General features: G+C 37.7%; 1 protein-coding gene across 4 annotated transcripts; it reads left to right on the top strand.

Moving 5' to 3' along the window:
- The first annotated feature begins 147 nt into the window (after positions 1 to 147).
- On the top strand, positions 148 to 21,357 carry LOC131776446 (copper-transporting ATPase 1). Of its 4 annotated transcripts, none has more exons than XM_059092614.2 (18): positions 148 to 346; positions 6,980 to 8,066; positions 10,060 to 10,269; positions 10,609 to 10,772; positions 11,640 to 11,878; positions 12,759 to 12,924; positions 13,731 to 13,841; positions 14,043 to 14,309; positions 14,781 to 15,014; positions 15,364 to 15,498; positions 15,629 to 15,817; positions 15,990 to 16,172; positions 16,658 to 16,871; positions 17,506 to 17,682; positions 18,081 to 18,223; positions 18,849 to 19,052; positions 19,603 to 19,823; positions 20,417 to 21,357. In XM_059092614.2, the coding sequence occupies exons 1-18, from the start codon at positions 317 to 319 to the stop codon at positions 20,625 to 20,627; spliced, it is 4,185 nt and encodes a 1,394-aa protein (XP_058948597.2). In that variant the 5' UTR covers positions 148 to 316; the 3' UTR covers positions 20,628 to 21,357. The 4 variants fall into 4 exon arrangements, with proteins under 4 accessions (XP_058948597.2, XP_058948599.2, XP_058948600.2 ...); XM_059092616.2 differs by lacking the exon at positions 148 to 346 and adding an exon at positions 1,333 to 1,388; XM_059092617.2 differs by lacking the exon at positions 148 to 346 and adding an exon at positions 1,499 to 1,565.
- The last annotated feature ends 257 nt before the right edge of the window (positions 21,358 to 21,614 follow it).

The following is a 21,614-nucleotide window of genomic DNA, read 5'->3' as shown; positions in this document are numbered from 1 at the left end:
CTGCGCTATGTCATGTGACGATGAGTCAGCATTACGTTAAGGGTCCAAATTAGGACGGGCCGTGAGAGAGAAATAACAAAACGTGCCACGTAGACAAGCACTCACAAATACAACACCCGTAGTTGTGTTCCATAGGTTTGTGCGCCTTTGCTCCTTGGATCTTCGTCAATATAATTTTACCTCTCATCCTATTACTTCACAGAACTTCCTTGTAGAAAACTGATGAGCGCTTCTCTCGTTTACTTTTCGATATTCGGTGAGGAATAAGTATTTTCAAGCGGGAAACGAGACACATTCGCTGGTGAAACTCGATGAGATGTCTTCTGAGCGATATTTAGATAACAAGGTGAGAGATACAGAAATTAATCACACTGACTTTAGAAGTTAAATTCAAATGTAGCGTTGCGCGAAATGTTAGTGAATCATAAAATGGGTTTAGTTGGATAAGATAATTCTTACATTTGGGTGACTTATGATTTTTTTTTAATTACGCTTGTCTTAATATAAAACGGGCATGGATTACACAAGCATGAATATACAAAAGGTTTCCCAGTCATGATTTCAGACACCCACTCTGCTTTCCTTATTGGATGCTTTTTGAAATTTGATTTTCACAGCAGTTTTCTGCCAACTGATTGATATTGTTGATAACCCTTAATATCTGGACTTGAAGCATGACTCATAAATGGTTAGGTGGCGGAAATATTTGCGTTGACTGGATGACAGCGTTTTGTGCTTGCAAAATAAAACCTTCATGTCATTAATTTTCTATGTCACGCAATTACGATTTATTTTGAATAGCGTCGATCAATCGTAACGAAAAAGGGTTGAAATCATGTTCACGAGGCGAATCATTTATCATCAAAATAAATTTGCAGTACGTCAAGCGATGATGGAATTAGATCATTCACTTTCTGATGAAATTTGAATGGCTGTCGCAGACTTTGAACTAAATGTTCACAAGGGTTGATACTAGCCTTGACATGTGACCTCCAGCTTTGTTCTCTTAGTTTGATATGTAACTTATAAGAAGCAAATTATTTTTTTGTTTAAGTGCACAAAAGCATTCAGTGGAACACAAACAACAACTATGAATTTTTAAAACGATTACCCTGTTCGAGCGGATGACCGCGCCCTATTCTCGAAAGAACTCTTTATCTACGTTCATTTTCGGCTCTTTCAAATGAATTAAAAGTTTTGATGTTGATTTAGAAGGTTTCTGAAACCCTGTACTACTGAACATTCTGAAAATTAAAAATATCGGATAGATATAACATGACCCTTAACGGCTTCTGGAGGGCTTTTGTTCTCAACACTGTCTTTCGGAAAGTTTTTTTGTCAGTGTTAGCGTATTTCGAGGCGGCTTATTTCGTTTGCTATATTGGGACGTGAGTATTTATTTTCAAATTCTTTTCTTTAATTGGGGGGAAGGGGTAGACTGTGAGCATGAAGTATTCAGACTTCCACTTATTTGCATCTCATTACATGAAAATAGAGACTTAATAAGTACTTGGCTCCTCGAAGTTCTATGTCACATGTTAAAGATGAGGGCATAATGAAGCGGGGTAAGTGTTTTTTGGGTAATTTCCACAAGTAAATAAAGATTTCAGGTTTGATAAGTAATAAGTAATCCATGAGAACTAAAAAATCTCATATCACGTGACCGGTTGTGAAAGCACGAATCAAGATGGCGGATTCAGCCGAAGGGGAAGGAATTATGTCTTTCTTTTTGTGACGAAAACATTTCCTCCGTCGTTACGACGTGAAAAATCCAATATTAATTGTTCTGTTATTTTGTGGAGTATTAGTACAATCCATCACACATAAGAGCGAATAACCCAATCCCCGAATATCAAGACACTTATTTCCTTGGGCACGGCGATAATTTTTGTTGAGGGAAATAAGCTGAAGCTTACCGAAGTTCCCTAATTGGTCCGGTAATTTTGAATCCAAATCCTGCGACCAAGGTCTCTTCGCGCAATGGATCCTCAGGTGAGGGCTAAGTTAAGTCTAAATGGAGGTTTGGATGGATTTTGAAAGTCATTTTTGAGCTACGTTTGATTTACTGATTGTGATGCAAATAGTTGTACGTACGTTTCCTACAATGATTAATGAACTAAATGGGCACAAGATCAACTTGGTAGAGATTATGGCAGCATCAAATGTGTTGTTTATTTGATAACTGTCAAAGTGTACCTCGAATTTAGCTCATGTACCTTAACTGTTTTTAGATAGATAATGGCAATCAACCAAGTTTCATGGTGTATGAGCATAACACACTCGTAAGCTCAATTTATTTCAGGAGAATGAAGATTCTTGTTTTGCATGATTAATTCTGGTGCATATAGACAGTATTATAAATGCTCTAAGATATTTTCAGATACTGAAACATTTGATCGAAAGGTATGCGTAATTGCAACACACAAGGGGATGATCTTGAAGTTAGTAAAAATGGATCAATTAATTGAGTAATTTAAATATACAGATCGATCAAGCATGCAGCATTTCAACATTTATGAAATCACTGTAACATATTAGAATTGAACAAAACAACAGTTTTGGAAGTTCAGATGTCTGTGAAAACCCATTGAGAGAAATTTAAGCCATTTGGGATAATGGTTTGCATATAGCAAGAAATAAATTATCACTTGTGAGTGCATTTCTTGGGCATACTAGTGGTTAAGATGGATGCTTGATCATATAAATCAGGTTTTTTTTTTTTTTTTTTTTAAGAAATACAGATGGGGGAAATTGATTTTTCTTTACAGGAGAACATATTTGACATGTGAATAAAAAGAAAATGACTCGGTTGGACATTTATGCAATGCAGCAACCAAAGAATTTGGTGATCTTGGATGTTTATTTTACATCCCTAAAAAGATTCATCAGATTTCTGAGATGTAGAGCTGGTAATGATGAAAAGCATAACAGATGAACAATTAATAGGCTTGTGAACCAGAGCAAATGGAATGATTTTTTTGTCACTTTTAACATTTAGGAAGTTTCAAAACAGGTGCAGTTTGTTGCTAGTCCCTATTATTATCCTTCTGTAGTGTACCATGAACTTCATGAGAGAAGTCTGTTTTTCAGTTTATTTCTCCTCAGTTGAAACTTGTAGTTTTGTTGATAAAGATATATCACATGTGATAAATCTTTAGTTCTGTTCACTAAAATTCCATTTGTAAACCCTTTGCTCATCTAATTAGTGGCTTGGTCTGCATAGTCAATAACAAAACTTTATAAATGCAAATTTTCTGAAGACAATTGACATGGCCTGTGGGTAGCCAATATTAGTCTATATGGACAAGTTTATATAAAGCTAATTATGAAGAATCCAGGATGAATGAAAAATAAAAACATCACAATGAGAGAAAATGAGGTAGCATATAGTTCATGAAGTGGAAAAGTGTGGAAAGAGTAAGTCAGAGCAGAACAATAGGAAGATTTTTTGTTCTTTAAACATGCATTTTACTTAAGTGATTTCCTTTTGTATATCATTTAACGAATTTTCTCCTTTTTCAAGAACACCTAACAGTACATTTTTTATTTTGACTTTAAATGATTTTTTTTGTAGATCTCCTAGAAAGCCATTATACAGTGTGGTAAAGAGGTTGCCTAATTTATGTGTTGATCAATTTGAAGCTTGAACATCTCCCCTTCCCCTGTCAACCCTTGGGCATTTGACCGTTGTCTGTGCTAAGGAGAGGGATACTTTTAGCCTTGCCCTGGTGGGGTTGGGAATTTGAACCTGAAGTGTCAAGTCCAGCAGAATATAAGTGTTATATTGTTAAATATGGAGGTGTTGGAGAAACTAGTTCATTTTGTGAGCAAGAGGCTCAGAAGGAAAGGTCTACGTTTTAAAGCTTAGTCAATGTGTAGAAAGTCACCATTGCTTATTTTGCTTTTTACAAAAAATTGAGGGGACATTTGAATGCAATTGAACAGACCTTAAACACCTGGATTTCTTAACTGTTTTGACTGGCTGATAGTTTTATAACGCATCTAAATTTTTTTTACTGTTGATTCTTTGGTCACTTTTTTTAAGATAGAAACTGTCTTTTACCTTATCAACTCATTAAAGAGTCGTGACCTGCTTACAACTTTTTTACATTACACATAACGATTAGATTAAAACATTAAACTTTAGTGGTGCCTTCAAACCAGGATTTTAGTTTTTTGGCAATTAATTCTGCTAGCAATTGTAGTAATCTTTTCATCTCTGTCATAGCTTGGTGAGAATTCTCATTATTATTCATTTTTCATTTAAGTGTCTCTCAAGAATGATCTGATTAACAGACAATTTATCATTCCTAATTATTCTGATTGCTAGTATTCCTTCCTTTATGTCTATCTCAGAATACAAGTAACAATTAAGGACGCTGTATTTCTTGGATGATGTCTTTGAACTGTTACCAGAAAGGCTTAGTGACAAATGTCTCTGAAAAGAATTCACAACTTTGTTGTTTTTCTTTCTTGCTTAAATCAACACAGATGGTTGTATCTCACCACAAAGTTAAATATTCATGTTTCATATGTAATTGCCCCTTATTCAATGGTGGGATATTTGTCAAAATTAAAAGCCAATATTTAGCCTGTTGTCAGGTTTTCCTTCACCACAAGACAACATACTGTCCTTTTTGTTAGCCATTTCAAGTTTGATTCAGGGAGCCAAAGGATAATAGCAATCTTTTCTATTTTTTTGCTTTATGCTGAAGAGGTAGTCTTCTGAATTTTTTCAATTTTCTGGTGAGAATTGTCTATCTGTTGTTGTCTAATATTGCTTCTTTATTTAAATGTGTAAGTTAAATCTATCTTCAGTACACTAGAGGAGGATATAGTTTGATTTTAAAGAGCCAGATGTTTCTTTTTCTGTGGTAGATACATGTAGTTTGTAAGTGTGGTTCAAACTGAGTACACTTAGCATGATTATTTCAGAAATTTTTAGAAATGTTGCTGTTTTTTTTGGGGGGTATATGAGGATAAATGAATTGTAAAGTATAAGAAATAATTTTTGGTAGTTTAAGGCAACTGAGATTTTGTGGGTAGACGCTATTTCCTACTAGTTTGGCCCTATTCCCTTTTTGATGATTTTTTTTTTCCAATTCATGTATTTCTCTTCTGATGTTCTCTGTATTTTAAAGATGGAATTACTATTTGGATTTTTATTTCCTGCACCCCCTGGGGTATAACCTTGTGATAATGTGAATTTAAAAGGTTTTTGACCGGAAACCTACTACCACATTGTTAAATATTTGGTTTTGGAAGTTACTTTTTTAAGTTTGTGGGAAACTTTGATTTTTACTCTTCTAGTTTTCATGATTTGTGGTGTTTCATGTTTTTGTGGCAATTTTCATGAACTCAGAAAACTTGGATGTTATCAGTGTAAATATGGATTTCTTTATCCTTTCAAGATATTCAAATTCTTACACGAGGGTTTTAAACCATATTTTACACATTACAAGTTTGCTTTTAAGTTATCTTTAAGAGTTGTCCTCTGTAATAATTTGATATTGTGTAGTGCATGAATGAAGGAGAAAGACAGCTTTTTATATCAACTAAGTTTTCTTTTGTGTATTTGGTTTTTGTTTTAATTCTGTTTCTAGGGCAACTCAGGTGTATTTAAGAAAAAGAAAGGAAATTATTACCATTTCAGTGTGGTTTTGTTCTTGAGTGCATGTTTTTGCTGATGTCATTGTCAGATGTAAAAGCCCTTAGTAATGAGTACAGCAGACCTGAGGAAACCTTTTTCAACAGCATTTTGTGTTCTTAGAATTTCAAGAAGGCATATTTTCTTTAGTAAAAGTACCTGTAACAATGTTTTTGTACCTGTTGATCTAAATTTTGTCTATCCTGGCAAGCAGAAGTATAATTTGTGGGATCCTTTTGTGACCTCTCATAACGAGTGTCAAATCTTATGACATTTATTGTCAGTCTTTTTGTACTTTTTGTTGTCCAAGAGAACTTGATGGCTTTAAGTTTTAAAATTTACCGGCCTATAAATGTGGGGTTCTTTTTTTTAACTTTACAATTGCAATATCTTCCTGTATGGTAGGTACAGTTGTATAGTTGAGAGAACAAGAGAAAAAATTGCTATAAAAATAGATATGCCAGATCTATCTCTGATTTTGTTGTTATTGTGTATATCAGTCTCCAGGCTTTGTCACAGGTCTAGGTTGAGTGTTATCTGGGAGTTAAATTTCTGTTGATATTACATGTACCTGTTCTAAAGTACAGTTGCTCTTACTAGGCTAAGGGGTAGGAACCTCATTGTGCTGAGAGGGCCATATTTAACTTAAACACCCTAGATGCCTTTTCTTGAGGCAGGAAATGATTTTTTGGACTCTATCTTGAAGTATGAAAGGACTTAGAACTAGTTAATATGGATCATCTATTGAGTTAAGAGGAAAACTGATTATTTGTTGTCCTTACACAGACCTTATTGTTACTACTTTGGTGGGTCTTCAGTTTTGCAATTTTTGCAATTTGATTGAAAATTATAAACTATAAGTCCCACAAAAATACATTACCACAAAAATTAGCCACAAGAATTTAATATCCTAGCATGAATTATAGTGTCCATGTATATTTGCCAAAGGCTTGTATTGTGATCAAAAGTATTGAACTGTTACCATTCAAATGCTGTATAAATATTTTTTTTAATGCTCAGTTACTTGTGCAATTATAGGATGGTCAGCTATGTATGACACAACCTTAAGTGGGTGAAAGATAATCATGGGAATATTTTGATCTGAGTAGTTGTTCTGTGACTTTAAAAGCGTCCATACAGTTGAACTGGCTGTTACTATGCTTACTTGGGTTCTCCACTTTCACAAATTTAATTGATTTCTGCTTAATTGTCCTTCTAAATCATGAAAATAATGTCTGATGAAATGTGCTCAATACATTTTCAGAAAGTATTGGCACAATAAGGTGGTATTAAATGGTTGACAAGGGATAATTTATTCTTTCTTCTGAACAGGTTGCCATCAAAGATAAAGAAGGAAGGATATCTTTTCCAGAGGAGGGGGAAGACATTTCAAAACTTAGTGATGATGAACTAAGAGTTGCATACATTGGCATAGAAGGCATGCATTGCAATTCTTGTGTTAAAAACATTGAAGGAAACATTTCTGATTTAAGTGGTGTCAAGCAAATTGAAGTGTCTCTTGAAGAAAAAGAAGGAAAAATTATGTACTCACCAAAGCAAACCAGTGGCAAGGCATTAACAAATGCCATTGAGGAAATGGGATTTGAAACATCTTTGAAGCGCATTGTGGATGTTTTGACACAACATGAAATAGCTCTGTCTGAGGATGGAAAAATGGACAATAAGGAGATTGAAAGCCTGGAAAATTCCTGCAATAAGAGTTATACTGAGGTAAAGATCTCTGTGAAAGGAATGACATGCCACTCTTGCGTGAAGACCATTGAACAAGGAATGTCTAAGCAACCTGGTGTACAAGTTGTAAATGTTTCACTCAAGAATGAAGAAGCGACCATTACTTATGATGCATCCATGACTGACCCTGGGAAGCTGAGAGAGGCCATTGATGACATGGGCTTTGAGGCAGCTTTGTCTTCGCCTTCACCCACCCCTCCCCTAACAAATGATGTCCAGACAGTCATGATAAACATTGATGGTATGACTTGTAATTCGTGTGTACAGACAATCGAGAAAAACATTTCCCAGCTTGATGGCATTCAGTCCATTTCAGTGTCCCTAGCAGCAAAGACAGCCCAAGTTCGTTACTCACCTGGAAAAGTCACAGGGGAGCAAGTGAGAGAAGCTATTGAGGACATGGGATTTGATGCAAGTTTGATTGGGGATGGTGTCTGCAATGTTGATAAGGATGTGCGAATGGCGATGATTAGTGTTGAAGGAATGACGTGCATGTCTTGTGTGAAAACAATTGAGGGAACCATGTCTACAAAGCCAGGAGTACAGAATATCAAAGTCTCTCTTGCTGACAAACAAGCTGCTATTGAGTACGATGAGGCAGTGACAACACCAGAAGATTTACGTGCAGGGATTGAAGACATGGGATTTGATGCTACACTCTCTGAAGGTAAGAGTGACAACAAAACTGAAATCAGTGAAGCAACTAATTCAATTGAAGCAATGAAATTGGTGGGAGGCAAACCACTTCACCATTTATAAACTGCCTTACTAGTTCATATAATACTCTTACCATTTGGCCATGAATAAATGAATAGGTGCAAAATCATTTCAAGAAAGTGTTTTTATCAATTGTGGGGGAGTGGTTCTCTAATTTCAGACTATCAGATCTTTCAGTATTGGGTCACTTAACTTGGCTTTGCTCTTGTCAATCAATCAGGAGTTTAAAAAGATCAATGGTAAAGTTATTGGTTATGGCATGTTGTTACATGTATTTTTAAAGGTTAAGATGTAAGGAGATTACCTTTTAAAGAATAACTCCATGGTTCTTTATAGAAACCACGCATACCCTGCAATTCCTCTATTTTGAAAGCTTTAGAAACTCTTTACAAGGGCCAATTTACTTTGTAAACTCAATTGATGAAACCAAAATATCTTGTAATAACCTCCACTAACACAGCACCCCTTTATTCCTACAAAATTACACCTTAGTGACATTCAAAGTTTCTCTTCTCAGCCAAATGCAAATGAGTTCCTTCACAAGTATTAGATCTTACAGTTGATGTTATCCTTCTTCTTGTATGTGGTTAACCATAGCTGTGCTAGAAGTGATCTGGTTTCTTGAAATTTTTTGTCAATGTCCTGGGAATAAAATTTCAATTATTTTTTTAAAACATCAAACTTGAAACCCAATCTTTGAAACTTGATCCTTCATTCTTGAAAATGATCAAGTTTCCAGTGAAGGCAAATCCTCTCATTTTAGTAAGGATCTTAGAATAATAGAATTTATCATCATGGTACCTGTCAAAATCAAGTGGCTTGAAAAAGATTTAAGTGTCATATCTTATAAAAAATACAAGCTTGAGTTCAAGATGAATATTTATGATGCACTAGTTGACACAAGAAAAGTTTTTTTCACTGAACTGAATCATAAAGAAAATAACCTGTGGTGAAATGGACCCCTAAAGAATGGAAATGTTTCTTCTTTGGCAAGGTCAAAGGGTATTTTGTTATTTTCATTGTGCCTGAGATTGATTTCAACATTGAACTTTTATGAAGGATGCCTTTCATAGCAAAGTAAGTGGTTAACCCTTTAACTCCCAAGATCTCATTAGTAATTCTCCTTACTGTTTGATATACAATTTACATGATTCTAGTTTGGAGAATTTGGTATTGGATCAACAAATAATCCCCTAATTGATATTTTCTTTATTCTCATCACCTGTCTGCTTGATATTGTACTGATAGTGTAAGGAGAAATTCTGTCTTGGTCACTAGTGGGACTTAAAGGGTTAACTTTGTGGTCTGGTCAACATGTTTGTTCAAATACTTTATTCTCCCAACTAGCCATATGTTCTAATTGCTAATTCTCTCAAACAAACCTATCTTACATTGTTTATTCATTATAGTTATATGTATTTTTAACATCACTTTTGAATGACATGATAGATGTTACATGAGATACAATTACACAATGGCTGGGATCCTTAGCAAGCTCTCCTGTGCATTTTATAGAAGATTAACAAAATTTCAGTGAACTTCATACATTTCTCTCTTGTAATGATGATGGTAAAAATTATAAGTAAGGTAGATATTGCATTGGGCTTCAGACTTGAAGATTGGACTGGTAAATCTCACTAATCAACCAAAAAAAATATAACATTAACAACAACAACTAGTAAAGGAAAACAACAAGAACAATAATTTTTTTACACCCTGAGATGAGAATCGAGGGGATTCTTGCTCTAGAGCTCTACCAAGCCCTCCTCAAGTATGTAATGTTCCCCCACCCTGGAACTATACCCAGCCCTTCTCAAAGATGTACTGCCCCCTGCCCCCTTCTCTAAGCTAGCTCTTGATACTCAAAACTTTAGGTCAACTGAAATTGCCAGCTACGTGTAAGTTGTAACAGCTTAATATTTTGGTTTTTGGTTTGTTGTCAGATGGTGAGAGATCAAAGAATGAAGAGGGTGCTAAGGCTGTCAATCATGATTTGGCTGGTGATTGGGAGGTGACATTTAGTAACATGGAAACTGTGAGAAGCAGAGAATCACTGGGTGAAGAAGATGTAGAGAAGATTTATCTGCTCATTACAGGCATGACATGTGCATCTTGTGTGGGAAGCATCGAGAAAGGACTTATGAAGAAGAAAGGTGAGCCAACTCCAATGATATTATTTTGACCCCTGACTCCCTAAGATCAGGATGCATACTCTCCATACTGCTCTATATGCATTTCAAAGGTATTGACAAGGAGAATTGGTTGAATAATCATTAGCTTTTTTAGAGGACGATTATTTCCTTTCTTCTCCTAAACTTTATGTTTGATTTGGTAGTAATACTGTAAGGAGAATTGAGATGCTAATAACTGCTTTGAAAGGCCACTATTTCTGGTAAAATTGTGGGTTTTTTAAATGAAGAAGACTTTGTATCAAGTTGTTAGATTGTTTTGAAATATAAATTTTGTTTACAAACATTTTAACTTTTTCACAGGAATAAAGTCTGTACTTGTTGGCCTGTTAGCACAGAAAGCAGAAGTTAAATTTGACAAGAAAAGGATCACACCAGAAGAAATAATCTACTATGTGAAGGGCTTGGGGTACGGTTGTGAACTTTTGGATCAAGGTGGTCAGGGAGAGGGTACAGTTGATATAAATGTAAGTGTATTGTGATTGTATTTGCAATGTTCAATATATCAGCCTTTTAACTATGTTTGATTAAATCACAGGTCAGCCATGTATCAGAAAGGATCCAAAAGGAACATGCATTGATTAGTGTGATTTTATTAGATGCACATAATTTGTTCACTTAAGCTGTTGTCTATATTCACTTACAAGTACAGGAAACCTTTGTGTTGTGTCGATGAGGGACGAGTATAACAAGATAGTTTGGTTTGATCAACTAAGTTGATAAAGTAAATTGGGCACCGTAAAGAATTTCAAGCCCTTTGCCAGAGCGAGTAGAGGAATTGTGGGTTGTGTATGGTTTATGTCCAGAAACATGGAGCTATGCTATTGGTGGGGACATGGTTGACTAAATAGCGTTCGTTGATTCCTTGGGGATTAAGAGTGCTGTTTTGAGTGATGAATTTTTGTTGTGGAGTTTGGCAGCTTTTCGAATTGCCTAGATGCAAGGAAGGGCATCAGACTGCCTTGTATTGCTTAGAATTATTTGGGAGATCTAAGTGTCTAGTAACTGGTTTGGATGCGTCTTTGTCGTTCCTTTTCTACGTCGTGAAGGTGTTCTTAGAATCGTCGTCATTCGTCTTCCTGTCTCGTCGATGTACAACTTTTTGCAATAAAAGCAAGTTAAATGACATTGGTGGAGATACAGGTGAAGTCATCAGTGATCTTAATGGATCGCTTGGATCCCGATATTTTCTCGACGTTGAATGAAAGGACAAGTTTTGCATCGTGCGCGCGTGCATTTAAAGACCCGTGTTAATTTGTATTTATCTTCTGACAACTTGTATTTAAGTTCAGTGATATGAGGGATATAATGTCCTGTTTCTCTTCTTGTTGCAGATAACAGGCATGACTTGCTCCTCGTGTGTTCATTTAATAGAATCAAACCTCACCAAAAGGAAAGGAATACTGAAGGCATCAGTTGCATTAGCAACGAGCAGTGGCCGATTTGTGTACGACACAGAAACAACAGGTCCACGGGACATTATTGAATCTATCGAGTCTCTAGGTTTTAGTGCATCAATGGACAACGATGACAAGAAAAGGGATAGGATAGATCACTCAAAGGAAATAAGCAAGTAAGGCTTAGATTTGAAGCATCTATTGAAAATTGTCACGGCAAGTACTAAAAAAAATATTTTTTCTCTGCTCCATTAAGCATTCTATGAAAAGTTAATATATTAAACTGTATCAAACCTTCTTGATTCTTCAATCAAGAAAACTTTTTTATTTTTAAATTTTTTTTAGCACAGGGCGCTGGCGAGAGGCCACAGTGAAATGAGTTTGAATGTAGCGTCATAGCAAACACCGAGAAAATGATATCATGAATGTTATTAAGCGCATAACAATCAGTTTTAAAAGACATTCTTCTTTCTTTTAATTATGATACGCCCATCGCCGGGTACTGCGTTGTTTGTGGCAAGCGAACCTTGATGAAATTTTCTGGTGAGCAAACACTGTTTTAAGTTGACAGGGCCATAGCGGTGAACAAACAAATACAGCCGAGAGACACTTCAGACGATCGACAGACATTCGGTGCAGTTCAACCACCAGTTTTTACCCAAAAACACAATGTCCACTAAAATAAACAATGACCATTCTATTATACAGAAAACAATCGACTAGCTCTTACATGCTCATTACGAGCAGACGCATCTGAGAAGAGATGCGTCTGCTCGTCTGTCAAGATTAGTCTGCGTCAAGTCTTAATCGCCTACTCATCTTTTGGTTCCCTTACCTTTGAGCTGCATGTAGCGCAAACATTTTCAAGCCAATCGTCTGGAATCTTTTTCGATCTTTTTCATCTTTAACTTAATCCCTTGTCTTTTTTGGTTTCCTCTGCCTATTGTTGGTGAGTTTTTTTGTCTCGCCATGCTATTATTGTTAATTTCCAAGGTCAAGTTAGACATTTTGTATTCACTGTTTACATTTTACACACTTATTTTTTCTTGCTTTTAGATGGAGACGCTCATTTTTGTTTTCCCTGATCTTTGGAGTACCAACATTCATTATATTTATTACATATGTGATTCTGGATGAGTTTGAGAAGAGACCAAACCAAATGGTGCTACCTGGACTGTCCTTGGAGAATTTGTTAATGTTTATCTTGTGTACTCCAGTTCAGGTGAGCGCAGTGTAACCATCACTTATCGCCGCCGTATAATTCGGTATAATCAACTGATTTGTTAATGTAAATTGGCCACCGTCAATAGTTTCTAAAGCCGGCATTTTGTCCGTTAGCCATTCGTCAAAGCGTAACCTTTTACCCTAAGGCTTTACTCTGACGAACTGCCAACGCTCGAATCGTCAGCCTTTGAGATTCTTTTCGTTATCGACGTAGTTGATAACACCAAATTTTCTTCCTATACCCCCACTGATGCAGCATCACAGTCTGTTTTAACCCTTTCATCCCCAAAGATCTTATTAGTAATTCTCTTTACTGTCTGCCATACAGTTCTTGTGATGTTAGTTTGGAGAATTTGGTATTGGATCAATTTATAACAAATATTTTCTTTATTCTCATCACTTGTTTGCTTGAAATTGTATTGATATTGTAAGGAGAAATTCTGTCTTGGTCACTCACGGGAGTAAAAGGGTTAAAAGTCACCCCTTTATCTTCTTGTCACCATAACCAATGATAAACTACTAATGGATTGTTTTAAGACTTTCTATCCAATAATTTATGTCACTGAAAATACGGAAGCCAGAAGGAAAAAAAAATTCAAATGCCGCTTTGACTACCCTAAGCGGGAAATCAACGAGTATTTCTCAGTCAGTTGATCAATCCATTTCAAAGTTTACTAGTTTATGTCACGCATAACCCACAGTGTTTCACTTTGTCCTTAAGAAAGGCTTGCTCAGGACATGCAGGGAAAACTGAACCAGCACATCCGTAACATGTCTCACATTACCCACGTTCTACCTTTGCAGATCTTTGGTGGACAGTACTTCTATGTTACAGCTTATAAGGCTCTTAAACACAGGACCACAAACATGGACGTACTGATTATGTTGGCCACATCAATAGCTTATGTTTATTCTGTAAGTACTGATCTTCCGTAAAGTAAACTTAATTTTAATCTGATTACATGTGAATTAGTTTAATTTAGATCTCCCAGAAAACGGCTATAAGATTAGTGATGTTCACAAACCTAATGGTACAGTTTATCACAATGTTGAATTGAAAAAATATCCTCGAAACTTTCCTTCTCTTTCTCATTCTGTTTATTATTTCTCTCCTAGATTGTTGTAGTTACCGTGGCGATGTCCGAACAGAGTAATCACAGTCCAATGACGTTCTTTGACACCCCACCTATGTTGTTGGTGTTCATCTCACTTGGTCGCTGGATGGAGCATGTCGCCAAAGGAAAGACATCAGAGGCTCTGGCCAAACTGTTGTCTTTACAACCCTCGGATGCACTGCTGGTCCAGCTGGCACCCGGAACAATGAACGTAGTCAGTGAGAAAGTCATTCATGTTGACCTGGTCCAGCGTGGAGATGTACTAAAGGTACACAGGCTCTAACACTTCTCATTTCTCTTGTTGCATTTTGAAGGCAGATTTTCAGCTTAGTGTAAGGAAATTTGTCTTCCCTAGAAGTAATCAGAACCTTTACTTAAGAGACATTTGTACTGTTGCATAATAGAATTCTACTAGAGAGGTGGATGGTAATAAATTCATTGAAAACCTTGTGCGAGGTTCTCTGTCCTTGTCCTATCGCCGGCCGTCATTCTTTCACCTAATCGATGACTAGTTGAATACTAACCAGACTTGAGTGCAACTGGTTTGTTGTTGTTTCAGTAAACCTCAGTTTCCCAAAGTTATATAAAACCTTGATAGTAATGCTTGTTTGTAATTATTTCTGGACGTCCTTGGAAAAAAATCAATTCACTGCCGATGTTTGGTGCGATTTTCAACTCCTCTTTATGTGATCGATAAATTAATGCTATATGAAAATAAAGCTCGTTCTCATATTTTCAGGTTGTTCCAGGAGCTAAAATACCAGTTGATTGCAAAGTTCTTCAGGGTACATCCACCGCTGACGAATCTCTGATCACGGGTGAATCCATGCCTGTCATCAAGAAACCAGGTGACTCTGTGATTGGTGGAACTATAAACCAAAACGGCTCCTTATTGGTGGAGGCAACCCACGTGGGTCAGGACACTACGCTTGCACAGATTGTGAAATTAGTAGAGGAGGCACAAACCTCTAAGGTACGGTGGAAATTTTACAATTTTGTAATGATTTGAAGGCAAGTAATTTTCGTGCGAAGCTGCCGTAGAAGTATGAAAACTAAATTTATTCCAAACTCTATGTTAGTTCAATTTTCGTTGTCTTTATGTATAGGACGGAATAAAGTGAATGAGAGTTTTTTTCTGGCCTTTTGTTAGCTTGTCACATTGAGACCTGCTAAATGACCGAGCTCACCAAAAACGCCCTAGGAGCTTCTTTGGTTAAGAAGAAGGGTAGTCATTGGTTCTACTTCCCTGCAATGTCCTATTTTTTGTCTTTTTCCTCGTCACATTATCTAACCTCTTTGGTTCATTTCTCTTTTATTTATAGGCTCCAATCCAGAAGTTTGCCGACAAGTTATCAGCGTATTTTGTTCCCACTGTGGTTACGATCTCAATTGTGACCTGGGTTATCTGGCTCATTATTGGATTTGTTGACATTACATTGCTCAGAAAGACTTTCAAGGTAAGTACTGCTTAAAGTAGTCCTTTTTTTTCTTGAGTATTACAACTGTTTAAAGAAACGTGGGTCTATGCTGTGTGAAGGGGAGTCTTTCTGAAAGAAGTGTCTTATCACCGTTCTTGTTTTTCCACAGCCGGACCAGGATAATAAGACAGAGTTTGTGTTCGCTTTCGCCTTCCAGATTGGCATTACTGTGCTGGCCATTGCTTGTCCCTGCGCTCTTGGTCTAGCCACCCCTACTGCTGTTATGGTGGGTACAGGTATTGGAGCTCAGAATGGAATACTGATTAAGGGAGGCGAACCACTAGAGACCGCACACAAGGTGAGAACAGACAAGTTGTGCGCAGGTGTTTTCTCGCGCTTTAGGGAGTACGCTTATCTCTACATTTAGTTCTTATTGGCTTCTTGCGATATAAACCTCTTTGAAGATTGGCCGTTGGGATCAATTTGGCTTTTGTTTGGAGAAACTCAGTCGAAAAACGTTTTGTTTGCAGGTGAATGCTGTAGTGTTTGACAAGACAGGCACCTTGACACACGGCTCCCCTGAAGTGGTGAAGACAGCGCTGTTTGTCAAACCAGCCCAGTGCAGCGTGGAAATGCTATTGGCGCTAACAGGCACTGCTGAAAATCACAGTGAACATCCCATCGGCGTAGCCATTACCAATTACGCCAAACAGGTAAGGGTAAAAACTGAAGCAAGAACTACAACTTGAGTATGTCAAAGGCAAAAAATAGGCGCTAGGGGAAACTCACAGGAATAACAATGTTGGACCGAAGTGCACTGTTAACTAAGCTTGTCTATTGTTTACGGAGTACATCAAATGGTTTGGAGCCGGTCTTTGAGTTAAACTGTTCGCACAAGGGTAGTTTTGAAAAAAATATTTTGTCGGTGACAGTGTCGACAGCTTGTGCGAAATCTTCTTCAGTCATATTTATAAAACTGGAGGGTTAGATATTTACGGATATGTTAGAGGCGCCCTCTGCTTGAGGTAACCAATTGACTTGGTTCCGTTATTTGTGCATGTTTATTTGCTGATTCGAAAAAGTGGGGGGCGGGACGACTGTGATGTTTTGAATGACCCCTCTATAAAGTGTCTCCGCTGGCTTAGAGTTCGGATCAGAGCACAACTAGTACCACTGCTGACCATAATGTCATCAACAGGAGCTGCAGACAGAAACTTTGGGTCAGTGTACGGAGTTCAAGGCAGTGCCAGGGTACGGTCTGACCTGTGCGGTCAGCGGTGTCGAAGACATCATTAAGCCCAAGACTGTTACGAACAAGAACCGGAAAAACCTGACCGTCAAGATTAGCGGAGTTGTGATTGACGAGAGTGCAGATGCTGATCCAACATCAGTCATCAGTGGTAGTGATAATGGTAAGGTTGCAGTCACTCCTACATCAAACGCAGAAAGAAGTGGCCGCAAAGAAAAAACACAAAAGGCTAGCCTACGCAGCTCCTTTGATCAGTTAATTAAGTAGTCATATCATGAAATAGTTTGTGGTGAAAGAGTACTGTAGCAGAGGTAGCGAGTGGTCTTGTGCAATCAGCTGCTAGGGAGCTTGGATGTCAGTCTTTATTGGCTGTGTAAGGGCCACTTCTTTCAGCCAAAACTTAATTCCATTTTTTCCCCTTCTAAATTGCAATGGCAGTGAAAGAAGCATCATTCTCAATACAGAACATTCCCAAGTGAAGGAGAGTGAAGTTTGCAGTATTTCGTCGCACTAAAACAAATTTTATTTCACGGTGACAGTCTCCTGGCATTTCAGTCCTACTGCAAGAGTACATTATGTTTTAGCCTTTTTATTCAACTTCACCTTTGTTAATAAGGATTACAGCTGGAGTGAAGGGCATCAAATACATTGTCGCCTTGTAACCGTTTGTTCTTATTTTTACTTTTTCTTCGCTCACCAATTCTTTACCCGCTTGGATACGTGTCGTTTCTGAAGCATTGCGTAATAATCTTTTTCGTGAACATATCATGATTTGAAAACTGGTTCCCCTTCTACAGCAGAGAGCCAAGCAAAGGAAGGAAGTAACGCTGCCAAAGAACCCACTAAATACAAAGTGCTTATTGGTAACAGAGAATGGATGCAACAGAACGGCTTAGAGGTTACTGATGAGATGGAAGATGCCATGCAAGAGCATGAAGAAAAAGGACATACCGCTGTACTCATCAGCATTAATGGTAAGAACTCGAGAAAAGGAAAAGGTCGCCCGATAAGTTGGCGGAAGTGCACACTCTCTCCGACTGCGCAGTGACCTCTTAAGTGGTGGAAAAATTTCGCTCGTGTTGATTTTCGAGCAATTTTTTAGTAGTTATAAGGAGTCAGTAGCTCGTCGAGTCGAGTCGTGCAAATTTCTGATCGTTCGGCAGAACAGAAAGCTCGTCGGGTGCTCCAGTCGTGCAAATTTCTGATTGTTCGGCAGAACAGAAAGCTCGTCGAGTGCACCATTCTTGCAAATTTCTGAGAGTCACGAGCTCGCTGGGTGCACTAGCGCTCTCGAGATAAGTCTCCGGGCTGACATTTTACCCTCCGACTTCGCATAGTTTCAATCCTGATTCGCCGGAATTTTTTCCCTCAGGTGTTCTTGTAGCAATGATGGCGGTCGCTGACACAGTGAAACAGGAGGCTCAGGCAACAGTGGCGACACTGAAAAGAATGGGAATAAGAGTAGTGCTGTTAACTGGAGACAACAAGAAGACAGCGTTCGCCATCGCTAAGCAGGTCAGCTGCAAGATGATTTGTCTCGCTTTCGTATGTCCAAAGCAACCTGAAACATTCATTTTCGCCCAGGAGTGTAGTTGAGCTGTACACTTCCTGATTTCTGCTTCTTTGTCGTTTTGGGTCGTTGACGCTGATCGTGAGCGACCCTTTCAGGAAAACTCCTACCATCATACTCAAAAACTGCTATTCATCATACTTATAAGATAAGACAACGCTTTGTCCCTCGCTCGTGATAAGACGAATAAACATCTGTTTTTGTTTCTTTACCAAGCTTTAAAATCATTATCGTTCTTATTCTATCTACACACTTTCACATGACGGTTTCGAAATTACTGATCCTAGCAGTATGCAAGATGTGGGTCACATGTAAACCTCTTAATGACGCAGCTCACTTCAGAATCTCTTTGACTACGTGGTAGAGCGTCAGAGCGTGGACTCCTGGGGCCTGAGGTTCGATTCCTCATGGGAACTCATACTCGTGACGCGACAAATAAACAACTGTCTCCAGCTCTGTAATATTAGTAGCTGATATATTACGTTTGCCGCTCTGCACATCCGGTTTTATTCATCATCATACGTAAGTTGGAAGTGCTGCATGGTTAAAATTTTCCTTGTTTCACCACAGGTTGGGATACAGCAGGTATTTGCAGAGGTTCTTCCTTCACACAAAGTGGAAAAAATTCGTTCGCTTCAAGACAAAGGTTTTATTGTAGCTATGGTGGGTGACGGAGTCAATGATTCACCAGCCCTCGCACAGGCTCATGTTGGAATCGCTATCGGCACTGGTACAGATGTCGCTGTGGAGGCAGCTGATGTTGTCTTAATTAAGGTAACTGTTTGATCAGCGTCTTTATTCTCCATTCCATGTAATTGCTATGGAAAGTATTTTTTAACTATTTCTTAAATGGAATAACTTCGTGGTAGATGCAATGTCCGAAAGAGCCTTATATTTAAAATCAAAACATCACTTAATATCAGAATATACCCCGGCCGGGTCACTGGGCTGTGTGCTGTCTCGACTCTCACTGTACCTCTTTCCACTTTAATCCGCGATTAATTTTTTTTTTGCGTCTCAATATCGAGACATTACCCAAGAAAGAGAAAGTATCAGTTTGGAAGAGTTATGTTGCTACCAAACCAAATTCTTTCATATGATTTCTTTGGAAAGTTAAAGCAGCAAGAGGCAAGTTTTACATTCTGGTCCAAAGGTTTAGAATTAAATCATACGAAAGGAGTTACTCCAATACTTCTGTACGCGATAGGCAATTATAGGCATATATATTATCCTGGAGATAACTATCATTGAGCAATATTCAGACGTCTCTCGAGTTCTTTTCAATTGCTTACCTCATCTGTTGCTGTCGTTATTGTTTATTTAGAGTGATCTCATGGATGTAGCCGTCGCTATCGACCTCTCACGGGTTACAGTCCGAAGAATCTACATCAACTTCTGCTTCGCGCTCATCTACAACATGATTGGAATCCCGTTAGCTGCTGGAGCGTTTGAACCTCTAGGCGTCGTTATGAAGCCTTGGATGGCAAGTATTGCAATGGCAGCGTCTTCTGTATCTGTTGTTGGGTCATCTTTGATGCTCAGATTGTAAGTTTTATAGTTTGGTTTGATATTGTTTAGAGTCTCGTGTTCGGGGATTACTAAGGTTTCTTTCATTGAAAATTTTAAAGAAAACTCATTTACACAAACGTATTTTTACGATTGGGAGCTTTGGTCCTAGAACTGTTCTGGCAAACGCCCAGTTTGAACGGGACGAGAAACCACGCCAAGCTTTTGCCCTAGTTCTGTTTCAGTTATGTACAAAGTGTCCGATCATGGAAGATAAGTCAGTAATCCTCATTTATATTACATATTTTGAACCTTCCTTGGAATGAGGCCTTACCTTTGTGCTAAATGTGGTACAAACTACGCGCGCCTTTGTGTTGATTAGTTCCGTTGTTAAGCTCGATTTCCGCTGTTTTCTCGGGTCTGGTCTTCGATCATTCCGAGAGAGAGGACCAGGAAGGAGCTTGGGCTCGTTTCTTGAATGGTGGCTGTTGTCATGTATAGTCACGTGTAAATAATATGAGACAAACCTCTATGGTAGTTTCGGCTTCCATGATGCGGAATGAACGCGCGAGTGATACGGAATTTGTGGAAACCTTAATGTTCACTGATCGAATGATCTACTCTCTTTTCAGATACAAGAAACCTGAGGCCGAAGAAGGTGTAATAGGTTCAAGGAATCCTTTCTCGTCTGGTTACACCATGCTGAACACGGCTCCTAATGACTCGTTAGACCTCCAACCAGAAGGCGGCTTTTCTAACAAGAAATTCAGACGAACATCTCGAACAAATTCTCGAGACCCCGTAAAACTGACGAAAATGTCCTTCATTTCAGACGACGCTTAGTTCTCTTATGACAACAACATCGTCTACGAACTAATAAAGAGTTTTATAATAACAATATGAAATGGTAATTTAAATAAGTTAAGAAAGATATTAGGTCATTTTACTTTGATAGTCTCTATATGTAATGAAAACTAGCAGGTCTTCTCTTTTCATTGACACTATGGACTTTTGAGTGGTGGTGAAATATTTTTTGTTGTCAGCGTCGATCGTTTTTCAATTTTTTTCCTTTTTGTACTGGCTGCTTTACAGGGGGTTCTGATTTTTGTGTGAATGGGGATTTGTCCTTGTAGATTAAATTTATGGTCGCAACGTATTAGTTACCATTAGATTCTCACTCTAAAATTGATCATAACGAACTAAAAAAAAAATAGAAATTTGGGAACATATATAATCCAGAAATAGGGTAGTCTAGCTAAAAGATAATTTGATCAATTATTGTCGAACAAATGTAAGTTAAAATTTTGTGCAGACATATTTTTGTAATAATGCATTTAGATGTTGAACGGTGGTCATTTCATTCCACTATTGGTTCCAATCTGCCCTGAAGTTTGTTGCTAAAATCAGTTATTGTATGTAGTTTTTTAGATTATTTTTTAAAAAAGAAAAAAAAAAATGGAAATTGAGCTGAAAGCAAGTATCTGATTAAGACGATAAAGTGATAAATGGTTGTAATTGTTGTAGGGGTCAATAATAGTATTTTACAAAATATAAATAAATGTTAATAACTTTGGTTTTTGAATTGTCTTTACCTGCCATATGTAAAGTGTTGTGAGGTGCTTGGCATTCCCAAGCACAGCAAGACCAGCTTGTTTCAGTTTACTGAGTGTAACAGAGCCACGCCCTTTTTTTAGATTTCCATGCTCAGTATTACCTCAGTTAACCCAAGCCTCTAAAGCACTTTTGATGCACCAGTAACTACTGTTTCGTATTTCATGTATGCTATATTTGGAGAGGTTGGGACGAACGTACCTTGCTCTTTGCTGGAAG

This window comes from Pocillopora verrucosa, chromosome 14, assembly GCF_036669915.1.
Source record: "Pocillopora verrucosa isolate sample1 chromosome 14, ASM3666991v2, whole genome shotgun sequence".
NCBI classification, from domain to species: domain Eukaryota; kingdom Metazoa; phylum Cnidaria; class Anthozoa; order Scleractinia; family Pocilloporidae; genus Pocillopora; species Pocillopora verrucosa.
Note: the sequence above shows the minus strand (reverse complement) of the source record. Positions and strands in the feature narration are given on the sequence as shown.